The 12972-nt window shown below is 48.8% G+C and overlaps 1 protein-coding gene across 3 annotated transcripts in view; it reads left to right on the forward strand.

Annotated features, from left to right (window-relative positions):
• The first annotated feature begins 677 nt into the window (after positions 1 to 677).
• STUM (stum, mechanosensory transduction mediator homolog) overlaps positions 678 to 12972 on the forward strand; it is a 92806-nt gene continuing 80511 nt past the window's right edge. The window contains exon 1 of one of the 3 annotated variants that reach the window (XM_075925307.1): positions 678 to 1118. In XM_075925307.1, the coding sequence (XP_075781422.1) occupies positions 926 to 1118 (193 nt within the window). In that variant the 5' untranslated portion in view covers positions 678 to 925. The remainder of the gene's footprint in view (positions 1119 to 12972) is intronic. The other 2 variants (XM_075925309.1, XM_075925308.1) reach the window with 2 other exon arrangements.

The raw sequence follows: 12972 nt of genomic DNA on the forward strand, positions 1-12972 counted from the left end.
ACTCCTGAGAATCCCCCTGCCACTCCAAGCTGCTGCCTCTCGTACCTGAGGCAGCAGTGTAAGGTGCCATGTGGGAGCTAGTCCCCAAGGGGCACCAGTTTAAAAACCAGCTCCCCTTGTGGACTGGCTACCTGTTGCCCTGTGCTGCTGCCACTGTTTAGGGTGGGTCTGAGCTCCCGAACCTGGTGTGAGACAGAACTGAGCCAGGCTGCCTGCCCACTTGGCTTCTAATACACTTTAAATGCAGAGCCACAGTAGGGGTAGGTCCCAGACCCGTTTCAAGTTAGGACTGAGATGGACTGCTGGCCAGCCTGCTAAAAAAATCTACTAGCAAGTGGGTGTGTGAAATGCATGTAGTCTATAGCATTAACCTATACGAATTTGCTTATTGGTTAATTGACTACACTATTACATCCCCAGTCCACACATGCAATACCATATAACCATGTCACTTTGATTTTACCAGTCTGAATCCCACTATGTGGATGCTTACTTCAGAATAAGAGCATTCTAGCTTAGTTAACACATATTTTTAACATGTGTTAACTACTCTGGAAAAGGGCACTCTCATGCTGCAATTTTATTTTAAACATGACCATCTATCCTAGTCTGGAGAGACATCATGAGGAGTGAGACTGGATATGTGTGTGTGTGTGTGTGTGTGTGTGTGTGTGTGTGTGTGTGTGTGTGTGGTGGGGGGACGGACGGGACTGCGTGTGTCTGAGGTGGTAGCGCTCTGTCTCTTTAAGCCCCGCTCTGAGGAGCCGGAGCGCTCCTTCAGTACAGCAGCCGCGGCAGCTCGCACTCCAGACCCAGGGGCTCCAGCAGAGACAGGCTCCCGGTCCCCGCACCCCAGCCCAGCGGAGCCCCCGTCGGGCTCGGTCGCCTCCCGCCGCGGGCGAGCTCCCTCAGCGCTGCGCCAGCCATGGATGCGCTTCCCAAAGAAGGGGAGCCCGCCGCGGCGGCGGCTGGGGAGCCCAGCCGGGGCACTGCCTCTTCCAGCGGGGTGGTGGTGCAAGTCCGGGAGAAGAAGGGCCCCCTGCGGGCTGCCATCCCCTACATGCCGTTCCCCGTGGCGGTCATCTGCTTGTTCCTCAACACCTTCGTGCCAGGGCTGGGTAAGGCGCCCCCGAGCTGCCGCCGTGCCGGGGAAGGGGGCCCCGTAAGGGCGCGTCGGTGCGGGGTGGGGGTCCCCGAGCCATAGGTGGCCGCGTGCAGCTCTGCCCGGCCTGGGCGTGGCGGTGCCGCGCCCTGGCGGGCTGCGCTGTGCAGCGGGGCACTGCGAGGGGTCAGGGGACTAGGGCTCCCGTCGATTCGATGGCGTGGCCATCGCCGCTTTAGCGCCCCACCGGCCCTTCTAAGCAGGCACGAGCCCGGCGCCGTCCCTGAGCCCAGCGGAGCTGCGGCTCCACTTCGCTCCCCGCTACTTGGCGATTGTGCGAGCAGTTCAGCGCCGGCTGGGTGCGGGAGGGCGTGGGGACCGCGGGCGAGCTGGAGGACTGGACTGCATCCCCCCTTGCAGCCCGGGGGCTACTCTCCCAGGCCCACTGGGGCGGCGGGGACGGGAGTAGAGGCTGCTCACAACTTTTCCTAGCCCGACCGCACAGGGAAACCAGGCACGGCGCCCTGCCCGCCCTCCCTGCTCCTCCCGGGCAGCCACTGCCCGGCCCAGCCTTGTTTCGCTGAGCTTAGCTCGGGGCGCTGATAGGTGAGGGATGGGGTCATCTGCGGGAGATCGCCCTCCAGGCGGGGCTGGCGAGGAGGGTGGGGGCGCCCCGGGCACTTGTCTAATGTGTGGCGATTATACTTTCGCAAGAGGGGAAGCCAGAGGCGAGGAAGGCAGGGACGCCTGCCTCCCGGTCCCTTGCTCTTTGACCCCGCGAAGATCGACATTTTCGTCTGGTGGGGTTGTTCTGCCCAGTGCTAGATGTGGATTGTGCAGCACTGTAACCCCGGCCTGGGGAGAGAGGCAGGTGTGGGGGTTGGCCACACTGTTGCCCGCTCCACCGGAGGTGGCAGGCAGGCAGGCCCCCCACCCGAGCATAGGGAAAGACCAGTTGGGCAGAGGTGCCAGGTGACCACCCTTTGCCTGGGATTCCACCTATGCCAGTCGTGCTGCAACAGTTTGTGTAGTCAGGGTGCTGGGAGCCACTGAACCAAACTGAAAACCCTGTATAGAATGGAAACCGCTTCCAGCCAGAGGGTGAGGCAGCACCTGGGGCAGTCCTAGTGCCAGCACCTACACCCATGTGCACTAGTCTCTGTGATGGAGATGGCACCAGCTGGCAGGTGTTTGCACACTTGAAAGGTCCTTCACTTCTGCAGCACAGGACCCCCTGCAAAATGCCTTTGCAGTAGTGGAGGATCAAGGCATGTGTGGGGGGAGTCTACAGTGTGCATTGTGCTGCTGAGTGCCCAGGATGAAACTCCCTTTCCCTGACTTCAAAGGGCTTTGGATCAGCTGCACGCTGGAGCTGTCACTAACCTGCTATGCTTTGTAGACCAAGTGCTTATAGATCAGTCTCCTCAAGTCACTTCTAGTCTGTTCCTGACAAAGTTCTTCCGAACCTAATATAACTAATAGTCATAGGAGCTGAGGGAAGGGGACAATGTCAGGGCTTTGCCTGAAATCTTGGCTCCATTCCCAGCTTTGCCTGAAATCTTGGCTCCACTGAGGTCAGCTGCAGGGTTCCCCTTTTCTTTAATTGGGTCAGGATTTCACCTTCTGCTGCCTGTTCCTTGTTAGGGGATGTATTTATCCCCTCCCTGTTCTGGTACTTTTGTCTGCTCTGCATTGTTCTAAGGATGACACACACAAGTCAGCGGCTTCCCCCATCCGTTCGAAGAAGTGGCACAAAACCAAACTGTTGATTTTTGTAATACTCCAAATAAGTGCATTCTGAAAAATCAGTTTGTTCGAACCAGTGACATTCAACTGTGTCTCACTTCCTGCAGCTCTGAGCACAGACACTAGAAAGGAAGCAGGAGAATGTCATTTTAGTCACAGCTGAGTTTTCCACCTGCTAGAATGAAAGCAGATTTTTCTTCAGCTGTTAAAGCAGGAATTAATAGCAGCTACTGTACTCCCATCTATATTTCATTTATTTAAAAAAAAAGTAATGATGGAAATGCCACAAAATGAATTTTTACAGCAGCCAGGAAATTATGCCAACATTGAGACGACAGCCTTCTGGTTCCCCTATCCTGTACTCACTGCAAGGGGTTCACAGCTTGAAGTGATTGCATAGAGACTCAGCAATCTAATAATTATTCTTATCATAAAGCTCTTAGTAATGTCTACCCCTATGGACCAGTTAACATGCCTTCTAGGCAGGGCTTTTCCTCAGACTGTTTGGAAGGCATGCTGTCTAGTGGTCAGAGAAAAGACCTAGCACTTAGGACTCCTGGGCTCTAATATCCTAGCTGGTATAGTGACTTTCTACATGACCATGGCCAAGCCACTGAGGTAAAAATTTCTGGAAATTGCCATTAATTGTGTTAGCCTCCATGTTTAGCTGCCCCCTCTAAGGAGCCTGGGTGTTTATTCACTTTAGTCAATGATGTCCATGGAAGTTGTGAACGCTAATGACTTTGACTATCAGATGTCTGGTTATTATAGTAGTAGACACTCCCAAACTGAGGCCACTCTTGAAAATGTTAGTTTTAACCTCAGTGTTCTCATTTTTAAAATGGGGATACTTGCCTACTGCAATGCAGAGCCATTTGAATTCTCCAGCCTTATCAGTACAAGGATTCAAGGAATGCAAGGCCAAGTCGCAGTTGATTAACAACAAAACACACACACACAAATCTGGAGCAACCCATACCTCAGAAATCCTATTCTGGACTGCAGAATCCTTACTGTTGTTCCTGCTGGTCTTTCTTTTATGAGAGCCTTCCTTCAGAAGATTATATATATATTCTAGAAAGATTTCCCAGCTTGCCCTACTCTTAAAGCCATAGCACCCTACCACAGCTATTTTGCAGGTGTATTTATGTGATTTAATTCATGCAAAATGACTGAGTTCCTGCAGTGAAATAAGTTTCATTTGTATATAATGTTGCATTTATGTATGTCTTTGTAAATGTGTGCAATGCTTTTAAAAAGCCAAGGATCTATTTCAAAGGAAAACATGATTTTTTTAAAAAAGTTTTTTGTTATATAACTATGACATTGAGGTACATGCTTCCAGGGTCCGCTATTACACTCTTCAGGAATGTTACATTAGTGTTCCTTGTACTCAGCTACTTGTAGAAAATAGATTAATGAACCACACAGAAAAACTCCACTTGAGTACCTCAGTGTTCTCCTCTTAAAAATATTTTCAAAAGCAAAGTTTTCCATCTTACTGAATATATCTTATAATCACAGGAAAAGATTTACACCTCCCTGTAGAATTATAAGATAATCTAGAAAGGAAGGGGCTGTTAGTACCCTTTCCCCAACTAATTTGAAGACTTTATTGGGGGACTACTACAAGCTTTTCTGAGACCCTAAAATTGCCTCATCATCTTCCCTCTGCCATGTGAGCATAGAAAGGGCTGTCCTTGTGGATCTTTTTCATTCTTCCTATTGGCTTTCTTCTGATCAAACCATGCAGAAAGCACTGTGTTGTTCATCCATGTGGTTCTTTGCAGAAGGTACTCCTTCCCTTCTATAGTCTGCTGCCTCCACAATACCTCTAGTCTTTGCCAGGCTGGGCACTTGAGGCTAGGCCAACCCAACAGCCTTTTTTCTTAAAGATTATTCAGACCCCTCTTCACCTCGACCTGCTGATTTCAGTGGTATTTTGTGGCTGGACCACTTTCCACTCTGATTTTCAGCTGGAAAAGTAACAGCAAAGAAAAAAACAAAACCCTTTCTGTGTGTGTGTGTGTGTTGCTGTGAAGGGGTTTACTCACAACTAGGCTATGGCTACACTGTTCCCTCTTGCGCAAAAATATGCAAACGAGGCAAAGTATGGAATATCGCCACACCTCATTTGCATAATTAATGAGGCTCTGTTTTTGCACAAAAGCCTCTTGTGCAAAAACAGAGCCTCATTAATTATGCAAATGAGGCACAGTGATATTCCACGCTTTGCCTCATTTGTATTTTTTTTGTGCAAGAGGGGCAATGTAGACATAGTCCAAGTATCTTCTTGTGGAGGGGCTTGGCAGCTGTCTCCCCATCAGGTATCTGTGGTGGAAAGTCGTTTCTGGCCTGTGGTGATCTGTCTCTTCCTGTGAATTGGTCTGTCGAGGTCATGTCAAAATTTCTCTCATTCTGGGGTAGTCAGTGAACAAAAACAAGGGGAATTGAGTTCTCAGGTCTGAGAGGGATTGAGCCCCTCTCAATGCCCATTAGTGCTGGTAATATTCAAAATGGCAGCCTTAACCTGTAGAATTCCATGCAGCCACAGAGTCAAACCTTCAGTAGGCTGCCAAGGCTGGGCGAGTCAGGTAGGGGGCATTCACAAAGGCTCAGAATTCAGCAGGCCATTGGGAAGCCACTGCTGCTCGCCCAAAAATGATCAGGCCCTATCTTAGTTAGCTTCATAAGTGCTGGTGGCTTCCAACCTTGCAGCCAGAATCCCAGCCGCCCTAGCAGGCTGCAGCCCTGTCAGTAGCTCTTGTAGGAAGTTTGGTGGGAGGTCCTTCTCCTGGATTGCCATCTCACCTAGCAGCTGTTGCTGTTGGGCTGTTTATAGCTGTTGTTGAATAGCACTGTTGCAAGACTTGCTGTTGAAACTACTGTAGCTGGTTGCTTGTTTCACTGTTCTCTCCATAGGCCACTTGCACCCCTGCTCTGGATCAGTGGTGCTTAGATTCTCTGTCTCTTCCGTGCATGTGTTTCCCACTAATTTACCCGTGTGTAATGGCTGGAAAGTGCTTACCTGCATTTGTAGCAACCCACATCTCTCTACCACCTTTGGAGAGAGGGTGGATGCTGCTCCTGTCTCAGATCCAGGTGTGATATTCAAGGCATTGAGTCTCTTGTAGGAGGAGGGGGGAGTTAAATTTATTGAAACAAAATATCAGTGTGTTTCTTCAGGCCACAAAAAGCACAGTCCTAGGCCTGTGAGAAGCCAACGAAAAGAAAAATATCAGCTCTTCTCCTTTCTGAGAGGACCAGGGCAGCCCAGGCTTACAAGCTGTTTCACAGGTCAGCAACCCCTGCTTCCAGGGGCCAGGGAGCTCTGAGTTACAGGCCTGCTCCCTCAGAGCCTCACACTACACACTGAGCAGGGATCCTCTCCTTTAAGGACCTGCCCATTTCCAGGCTTCACAGGCACACTGATTAGGGGGTGATTATGCACAGCAGAACACTAATGCCTTTCTGACTGGGGTAGGGATCTGCCCCAACAAAACATGTCCTAAACCAAACTTTATCACTTTGTAGAATCTGACAACTTTAAACATCTAATTTATTTTTTACTTGTAATGCTAATTGCTCCAGTTTTGAGAATGAAAATGGGTTAGTGACTTCCCCTTGCTTTGCCATAACTTTAAATTCAGGCCATATACCACCTGCAAAAGTCCCTTTAGATCATCGCATTGCATGCTGAGGGTACTTACACACTGCTTGAATTCATTTGTGATATTTAAACATAACAGCATGTGGAGAAGCTGGGTCAGAATTTTCAACAGGCCTGTGCAATCTGCATTATCTGCACTTCTTCTAGCTCTGCCTGACTGTGCAAGACACAGTTGTAGAAATAATGGTGGGGTCACAAGTTCAGGGTCAGAAAATACAGACTATGAGAGAGAAAAGGGAGAGCCAGACTCAGACAGAGAGAGAGAGAGTGTGTGCGCGCATGCGCGCGCGTGTGTGTGTGCAGGTGCGCATCTCTCCAAAGCATAGGACTGAGCATCAGAAGGTCGGGCTTCTGTTCCTGGCTCTGCTTCTGACATGCTGGTAACTTTGGGCAAGTAATGTCCCAGCCCTGTGCCTCAGTTTCCCCTTCTGCAAGCGGAGGTAATGATACTGCTCTGCTATATAACAGTATAGTGCTTTGAGAGCTACAAATGAAAAAATTAGCAGAATGAAGCATTATTTCTAGCTCTGTCCGAGCTTATATCCACTTACCCCAAGATGGATGTTCCGGAGATTGATCTCCGAGGATTCCATTTAGCAAGTTCTGTAAGGACCCACTAAACTGACCATTGATGGCACCCAGTACGCCACTGGGTTGCAAGGAGCAAGGGAAGTCAATGGGAGTTTCTCCTGCAGTGGGGATGCCGCAGAAATTTGACTTAAGGTACATCAACTCCAGTTACACAATTTACATAGCTGGAGTTGCATATTTTAGGTTTACTTTTTCCAGTAGTGTAGACTTGGCCTCTCAGCCATTTCAAAGTCTATATCCTGCAGTGAGAACTTCAGGAAGAGAGGCGGTTTTTAAGCCTCGGTGCCAAATCCTGCTCTGGACTGTGGGAGTCAAAGGATGTAGCAGAGACAGCTCCATGGATCCCATAGGTCTTGAAATGAGGAGTGTAGGGGTGCTGCCATACCCCTGGCTTGAAACAGTTTCCCTTATATACAGGGCTCAGTTTGGTTCAATGGGTTTCTGCACCCACACTGTACAAATTGTTCCAGCATCGTTGACAGATCCTGCTGGATTTCACAGTGCAAGCCTCCAGCTAGCATTTGCTGCAGATGGTTGCTGAGATAACGGGCTGGCCATGCCCCTTTGCTAGCAGACTATACTCCCTTGGGGCTGCCATGTGCCAGCCAGCGTGGGAGTAGATATGGCTCCCTAGCATTCCCTCTGAGCCAATACACTAAAGTCATGCACCCCTCCCTAAACATTTCTCTTCCACTAAAGCACATGCATATGTCTGGTGCTGTGGGGAGTGTTGGAGGAAATATGAAAAGTGAGTGAAATGATCTGAAAGTGGGAGATATGCTCCGGTACAACAACCTCCTTTTGGGGGCGGAGAAGGGGGTTACGTTTAGAACATCCTGTATTGTTCAGACTTGGTGGTTTTAAAGGGAGCATCTTTGTGCATTAATTGAAAGAAATAGCATGAAATAATGAAAAAAGAAGACAGGGGGAGCTGCCACCAGGTAACCTCTGAAGGTCCCAGTTGAAGAATGTGCAGTCCACTATCTCCTACATATATGCAAAGAAGCAAGGAATGATTCTCATCCCACTGAATGGTGGTTTTTTTTTTTTTTTAGTGCTCTGCCATTCTTGTTTATCCTGGATGTTTCCACTCACAACTCTTCCCTTCTTGTCCATCTGTTTATTCAGTTTACAATCTCCTTGTCAAAGTTTAAGGGTCGGATCCTTAGCTGATAAATTCATGTAGTCCCATTAACATCAATGGAGCTACATTGATTTATTCAAACTAGGGCTCTGTCTGACGATTCTGTGACAGAGGGCCCCATTGAGTTTCTACAGACAAGCTGAATAAGGTCTCAAAATACATCACCAGCAACAGTCAGAAGAATGAAATCTGCATCAATATCCTATTTATTTTTGCAGTCATATTAATTATATGGATGCTTCAGGACAAAGTTTCTTCCTTTGTTATCAAGACTAGGGTGGCCGTATAGCAAGTATGAAAAATTAGGATCAGAGGGTCGGATTGAATTACTAGGTCCTGTATAGGACACATTGGGTTGTCTGCTCACTATTACCAACAGCACTCCAATTTATTAAAATGAAGAATTGTAAAACATTCTCATCGCCACATGTAGTGTCTGGCAAATAATACAAAAAGGAAAAAAAGCCTTTCAAACCTCTGTGCACTAAACCCAGGAACTTGTGGGGGTTTTTTTTGTCCACAAGTGGGGAAACTAGTGCTTTTGTTTGTTTGCAAGCAGGTGTGTAGAAGGCAAATAACCTGTGCATGTTTGTGTTTGCGTGAAGTTTCACAGTGGAACCTTAGTTCAGAACTCTGGCTAAATTTGCACTGTCAAAAAAGACCTGTCAGTGGTTGCTGTCAATGGTGAAAGGTGTAGTATAGATGGATCTCAGGGTTAGGTAATTCAGTGACTGTAGTAAGAACATTTGAGCTTGCATACACTACAACCCCCACCATTGCATTCCCACCACTGCAGATCCCATTCTGCCAATATAGAAAAGGGCTTTGATTTCCCTCCTCATGTTTACAACAGTTTCACTCAGTTCAGAAAGAATACCAGGTGTCTTAGACTGCTGACTGCAAATAAAGCGCTGGTCAAAGTGAATAGCTCTGCAATATGTTTGTACCATGAAGAGTATGGACAATGTGGGATAACAAACAAACTCATAGAGTGTCTATTCTCAGATCATTTGTGTACAGAAGAAAGGGCAACATTCACCCAACACATAATTTGTTACACAGTCGTTCTGGCTTCAGCCGTGTCTCAGGTCCAAAAGGGCTGAGGTTTTAAATGTGCTGTGCACTAGATGGAATTCACTTCCCATTGAGAGCCACCTCCATCCACCTTTCCCTATATCTAGGCAACAGCTTGCATCTGTTTTCCTCCCCATTGTATTTGATTATGGCCACTACTGCCCCTCCCATCTTATTACCTTCCTCTTCCCCACTTTTGATGTGTTGGACTCCTTCAGTTGGGTTTAATCTGCCTGGCTTTAAGAGATTATGAACCGACTGTTTATTATAGGGCACAATATTCCAAGCACTTGAGCAAGGACGGGCATGGGCTGTGCTTTATAAACACAGTTCTTAGCTCCCTGGGACAGGGACATGGCTGTCTGTGTATGGTGCCTAACTGAAAGAGGCTCTGATCCTGACTGGGGAGACTTCCATGATACAAATAATATTTTTATTTGTGTTGTTTAGTTTTTGCACTTTATTCAGCTTGGCCAGTGAAAGAGCTCTGGTCAGTTTTGATTACAGTGACTCTAGTCAATTTCATTTTTGGGCTGCCATGCACTACCAGCCCATAGCCTCAGTATTTGGGGTGTTGTCACTCAGGACTGGATTTACATCTTGGGTGCCCCAGGCACAGGGGCTCTGAGTCTCCTCCTGCCATCTATGATGACATGGAGCACCCTAGGTTGCCTGTGGCAGCTTGGAGCCCCACCCCTCTGCCGACCACAGTGTTCAGCACGATGCCACTGCTACCTGCAGTGGCTTGGAGTCACCCCCCCTTGTGCTCAGGAGCTCTGGGGTACCCTCCACCCTCAGCAGTTTGCAGCTCTTAGCTGCTGTGGGTGGTAGGGGTACCCTGCTGTTTTTAAACTTTTATGCATTGTACAGTGTTTCTTCACATACAGGCCCCTGAGACCTGTGTCTCCCCTCCCCCAGAGCCCCACAACAACTCAGTACCCTCAACAGACACCCCAATGTCCAGAACCCCCCCAAACTCCTCCATACTCCACCCCCATTCTCCCAAACGCTGCCCCTCTGGCCATACTCACCAGCCCCGCTGGGAGATAGTGGCTCTGTCTTTAAAATTGAGTGAGGAAGGCTTCAGCAGGGCTGGATGGGGTGGTTTCACCCTCAGCTGGCCCCATCCCTGCCCCTGATAGACCCGGGAGAGGCAAAGTTTGTATTTTTAGGCACCCCTAGAATGCTGACACCCCTCGGCACTACTAACTACTTTGCCTAATGGGAAATCTGGCCCGGCAGCCACTTCAGAGCCTGATTAAATCCAAGCAACCTTTTCCCACCATTTTCATCAAAATGGGGGTGGAAAGAGGTAAATAAAAGCATGTCTGTTCATTGCTGTTGTCTATGTCAGAGGTGGATGTTGCACTTATCAAACAGCCACAGAAGACAGAGTTCGCTGAGCATCTCTTGCAATCCAATTCATTCTCTACTGTAATTTAGACATACTTTAGGAAGATTAAAGGTGAAGGTGGGAGCAGACAGCAGCAGGGAGAGGAGATTGGTGATACATGGCTACATGAATAAAGTGATTTTTAAGGAGGCTATTCCAGTCACAGAATATATGATATAATGGAAAGCACAATGTCAAGTGTGGGAGGAGAAAGGCACTTTCAGGGAAGAGGACTGGATCTGAGGGGGCTTTATACAAGGAAATGAGAGTTGAGCTGTTTGCAGGGGTCAGAGCTGTGATGGGGGGGGGGGCAGGGAGCAGAATAAGGAGCTTGCACTCTGTGCAAAGGGAGGGGGAAGCCAATGAAAGCATTTGACGAGACTTGGACAAGGAAGGTTCTGTTAGCTGGAGCATGTTGGCCAGACTGGAAGACCGTAAGAGGCAATATTCCTATACTCCCCTCCAGCTACAAATCGGACAAGAGTACTTTTATCAAGGTCTGTCAGGCTCTCTGAGAAGCAGGTTAGTATTATCATCCCCATGTTTACAGTGAAACAGAGAGGTTGTAGATTTGCTTGAGAGAGTCAGTGTGACACCTGGGAATAGAACCCAAGTTTCCTGACACCTTAGATCTGTGGTGTCCAACGTGCTAGCCACATGTGGCTGTTTGAGTGTGGCTAGTTGGCTTGAATAATCTGGCTATTTGGCCCATTGAGTGTGGCTAATTCAGAACTGGTGGGACCATAGCCTTAGATGCTCATCCCTGATCATCACCTCTGTGCCAGCAAAAGAAACACTATCCCAGTATAAGCACTTTGGTACCATTAAACATGCCTCCAACACTAGTGGTAATATTGATATAACTATAGCAGTAATAGATAATGACGTCATTTTACCAGTGCAGACCAGGCCTTGGATATAGCAAGAGTGGCAAGTCTGGATTTTCCTGGTTTTGATGAAGGTATCTGTTGCAGATTGCAAGCTTTTGCATTAATTTGAAAGGGCAAAGGTGTCACATTTTTAACAAGGAGATTTTCCCCACACATTTTTTAGGTGTTAAAAAAAAAAAATCACATCTAAATCAGAATCACTTCCTCTGTCATTTAACTGGTTTTCACTTGTTGATATATCTAATGTACACTTCCTAGTTCTGTAGTCCATGGACTCTTTCAGGAAAAAACCATGGTAGATAAAAATTGAATTTCTAATGTAAAATACAAGTAGAAAATGTCCTCACCCTCTTTCTTTCTTTTTAAAACTGCTTAGGCCTTTTACATATGTGAAAATGCCCCTCCCCCTCTTTCTCCTTTTGCAGGTCACCTTTAAGATACACTAAATCTTTGTTTTAATCCATGTGTCATTGCCCACTAAATCTTTGTTTTAATCCATGTGTCATTGCCCCTACAAAGGGCCTATGTAAGCTCTTGCAATACAGGCAGTCCCCGACTTACGCGGATCCGACTTATGTCGGATCCGCAGTTACGAACGGGGCTTTTCTCCTCGCGGTCCCGCCGCCCGTGTACTCTGGGGCGAGAAAAGCTGCTCCGCGTTTCCCTGGTCTGCAGACCAGGAAGACGCGGAGCAAAGCCAGAGGGGCTGGGGCAGCCCCGGCGCGCCTGGGCTGCCCCGCTGCCAGCTTCCCCCGAGGCTTTGCAAAGCCTCTGCTCCGCTGCCTGAGCCCCTCCATGGCTTTGCAAAGCCTCGGGGGAAGCTGGCAGCGGGGCAGCCCAGACGCGCCACGGCTGTCCCTCTGCCGGCATCCTCAGCGGCTTTGCTCCCCGTCTCCGTGGTCTGCTGGTCTCCAGCAGACCAGGGAGACTGGGAGCAAAGCCGCGGAGGACCCGGGCGGCGGGACCGCGGTGCGTCTCGGTCCGCCGCCCGCGTCTTCCTGGTCTGCTGGGGCGGGGGGGGGGGGCGCAGCTAGTACGCCTCACCCCCTCCCAGCATACTAGGCTTTTCTCTGGATGCCTGTGGCAGAGCAGTTGGGGCATTGCCGGTTGGTCCCGCAGCGCCGCTCTGGGCGCTACTGGACCAACCCGGCAGCACCCCAGCTGCTCTGCCCCAGGCGTCCCCAAGTCAGCTGCTGCTGAAACTGACCAGAGCTGACTACAGGAAGCCTGAGGCAGAGTTGCTCTGCCCTGGGCTTCCTGGAATCAGCCGCTGATCAGTTTCAGCAGCAGCTGACTTGGGGACGCTTGGGGTTCTTAAGTTGATTCTGTATGTAAGTCAGAACTGGCGGTCAGTTTCAGCAG

Source organism: Pelodiscus sinensis, chromosome 3 (assembly GCF_049634645.1).
Source record: "Pelodiscus sinensis isolate JC-2024 chromosome 3, ASM4963464v1, whole genome shotgun sequence".
NCBI classification, from domain to species: domain Eukaryota; kingdom Metazoa; phylum Chordata; order Testudines; family Trionychidae; genus Pelodiscus; species Pelodiscus sinensis.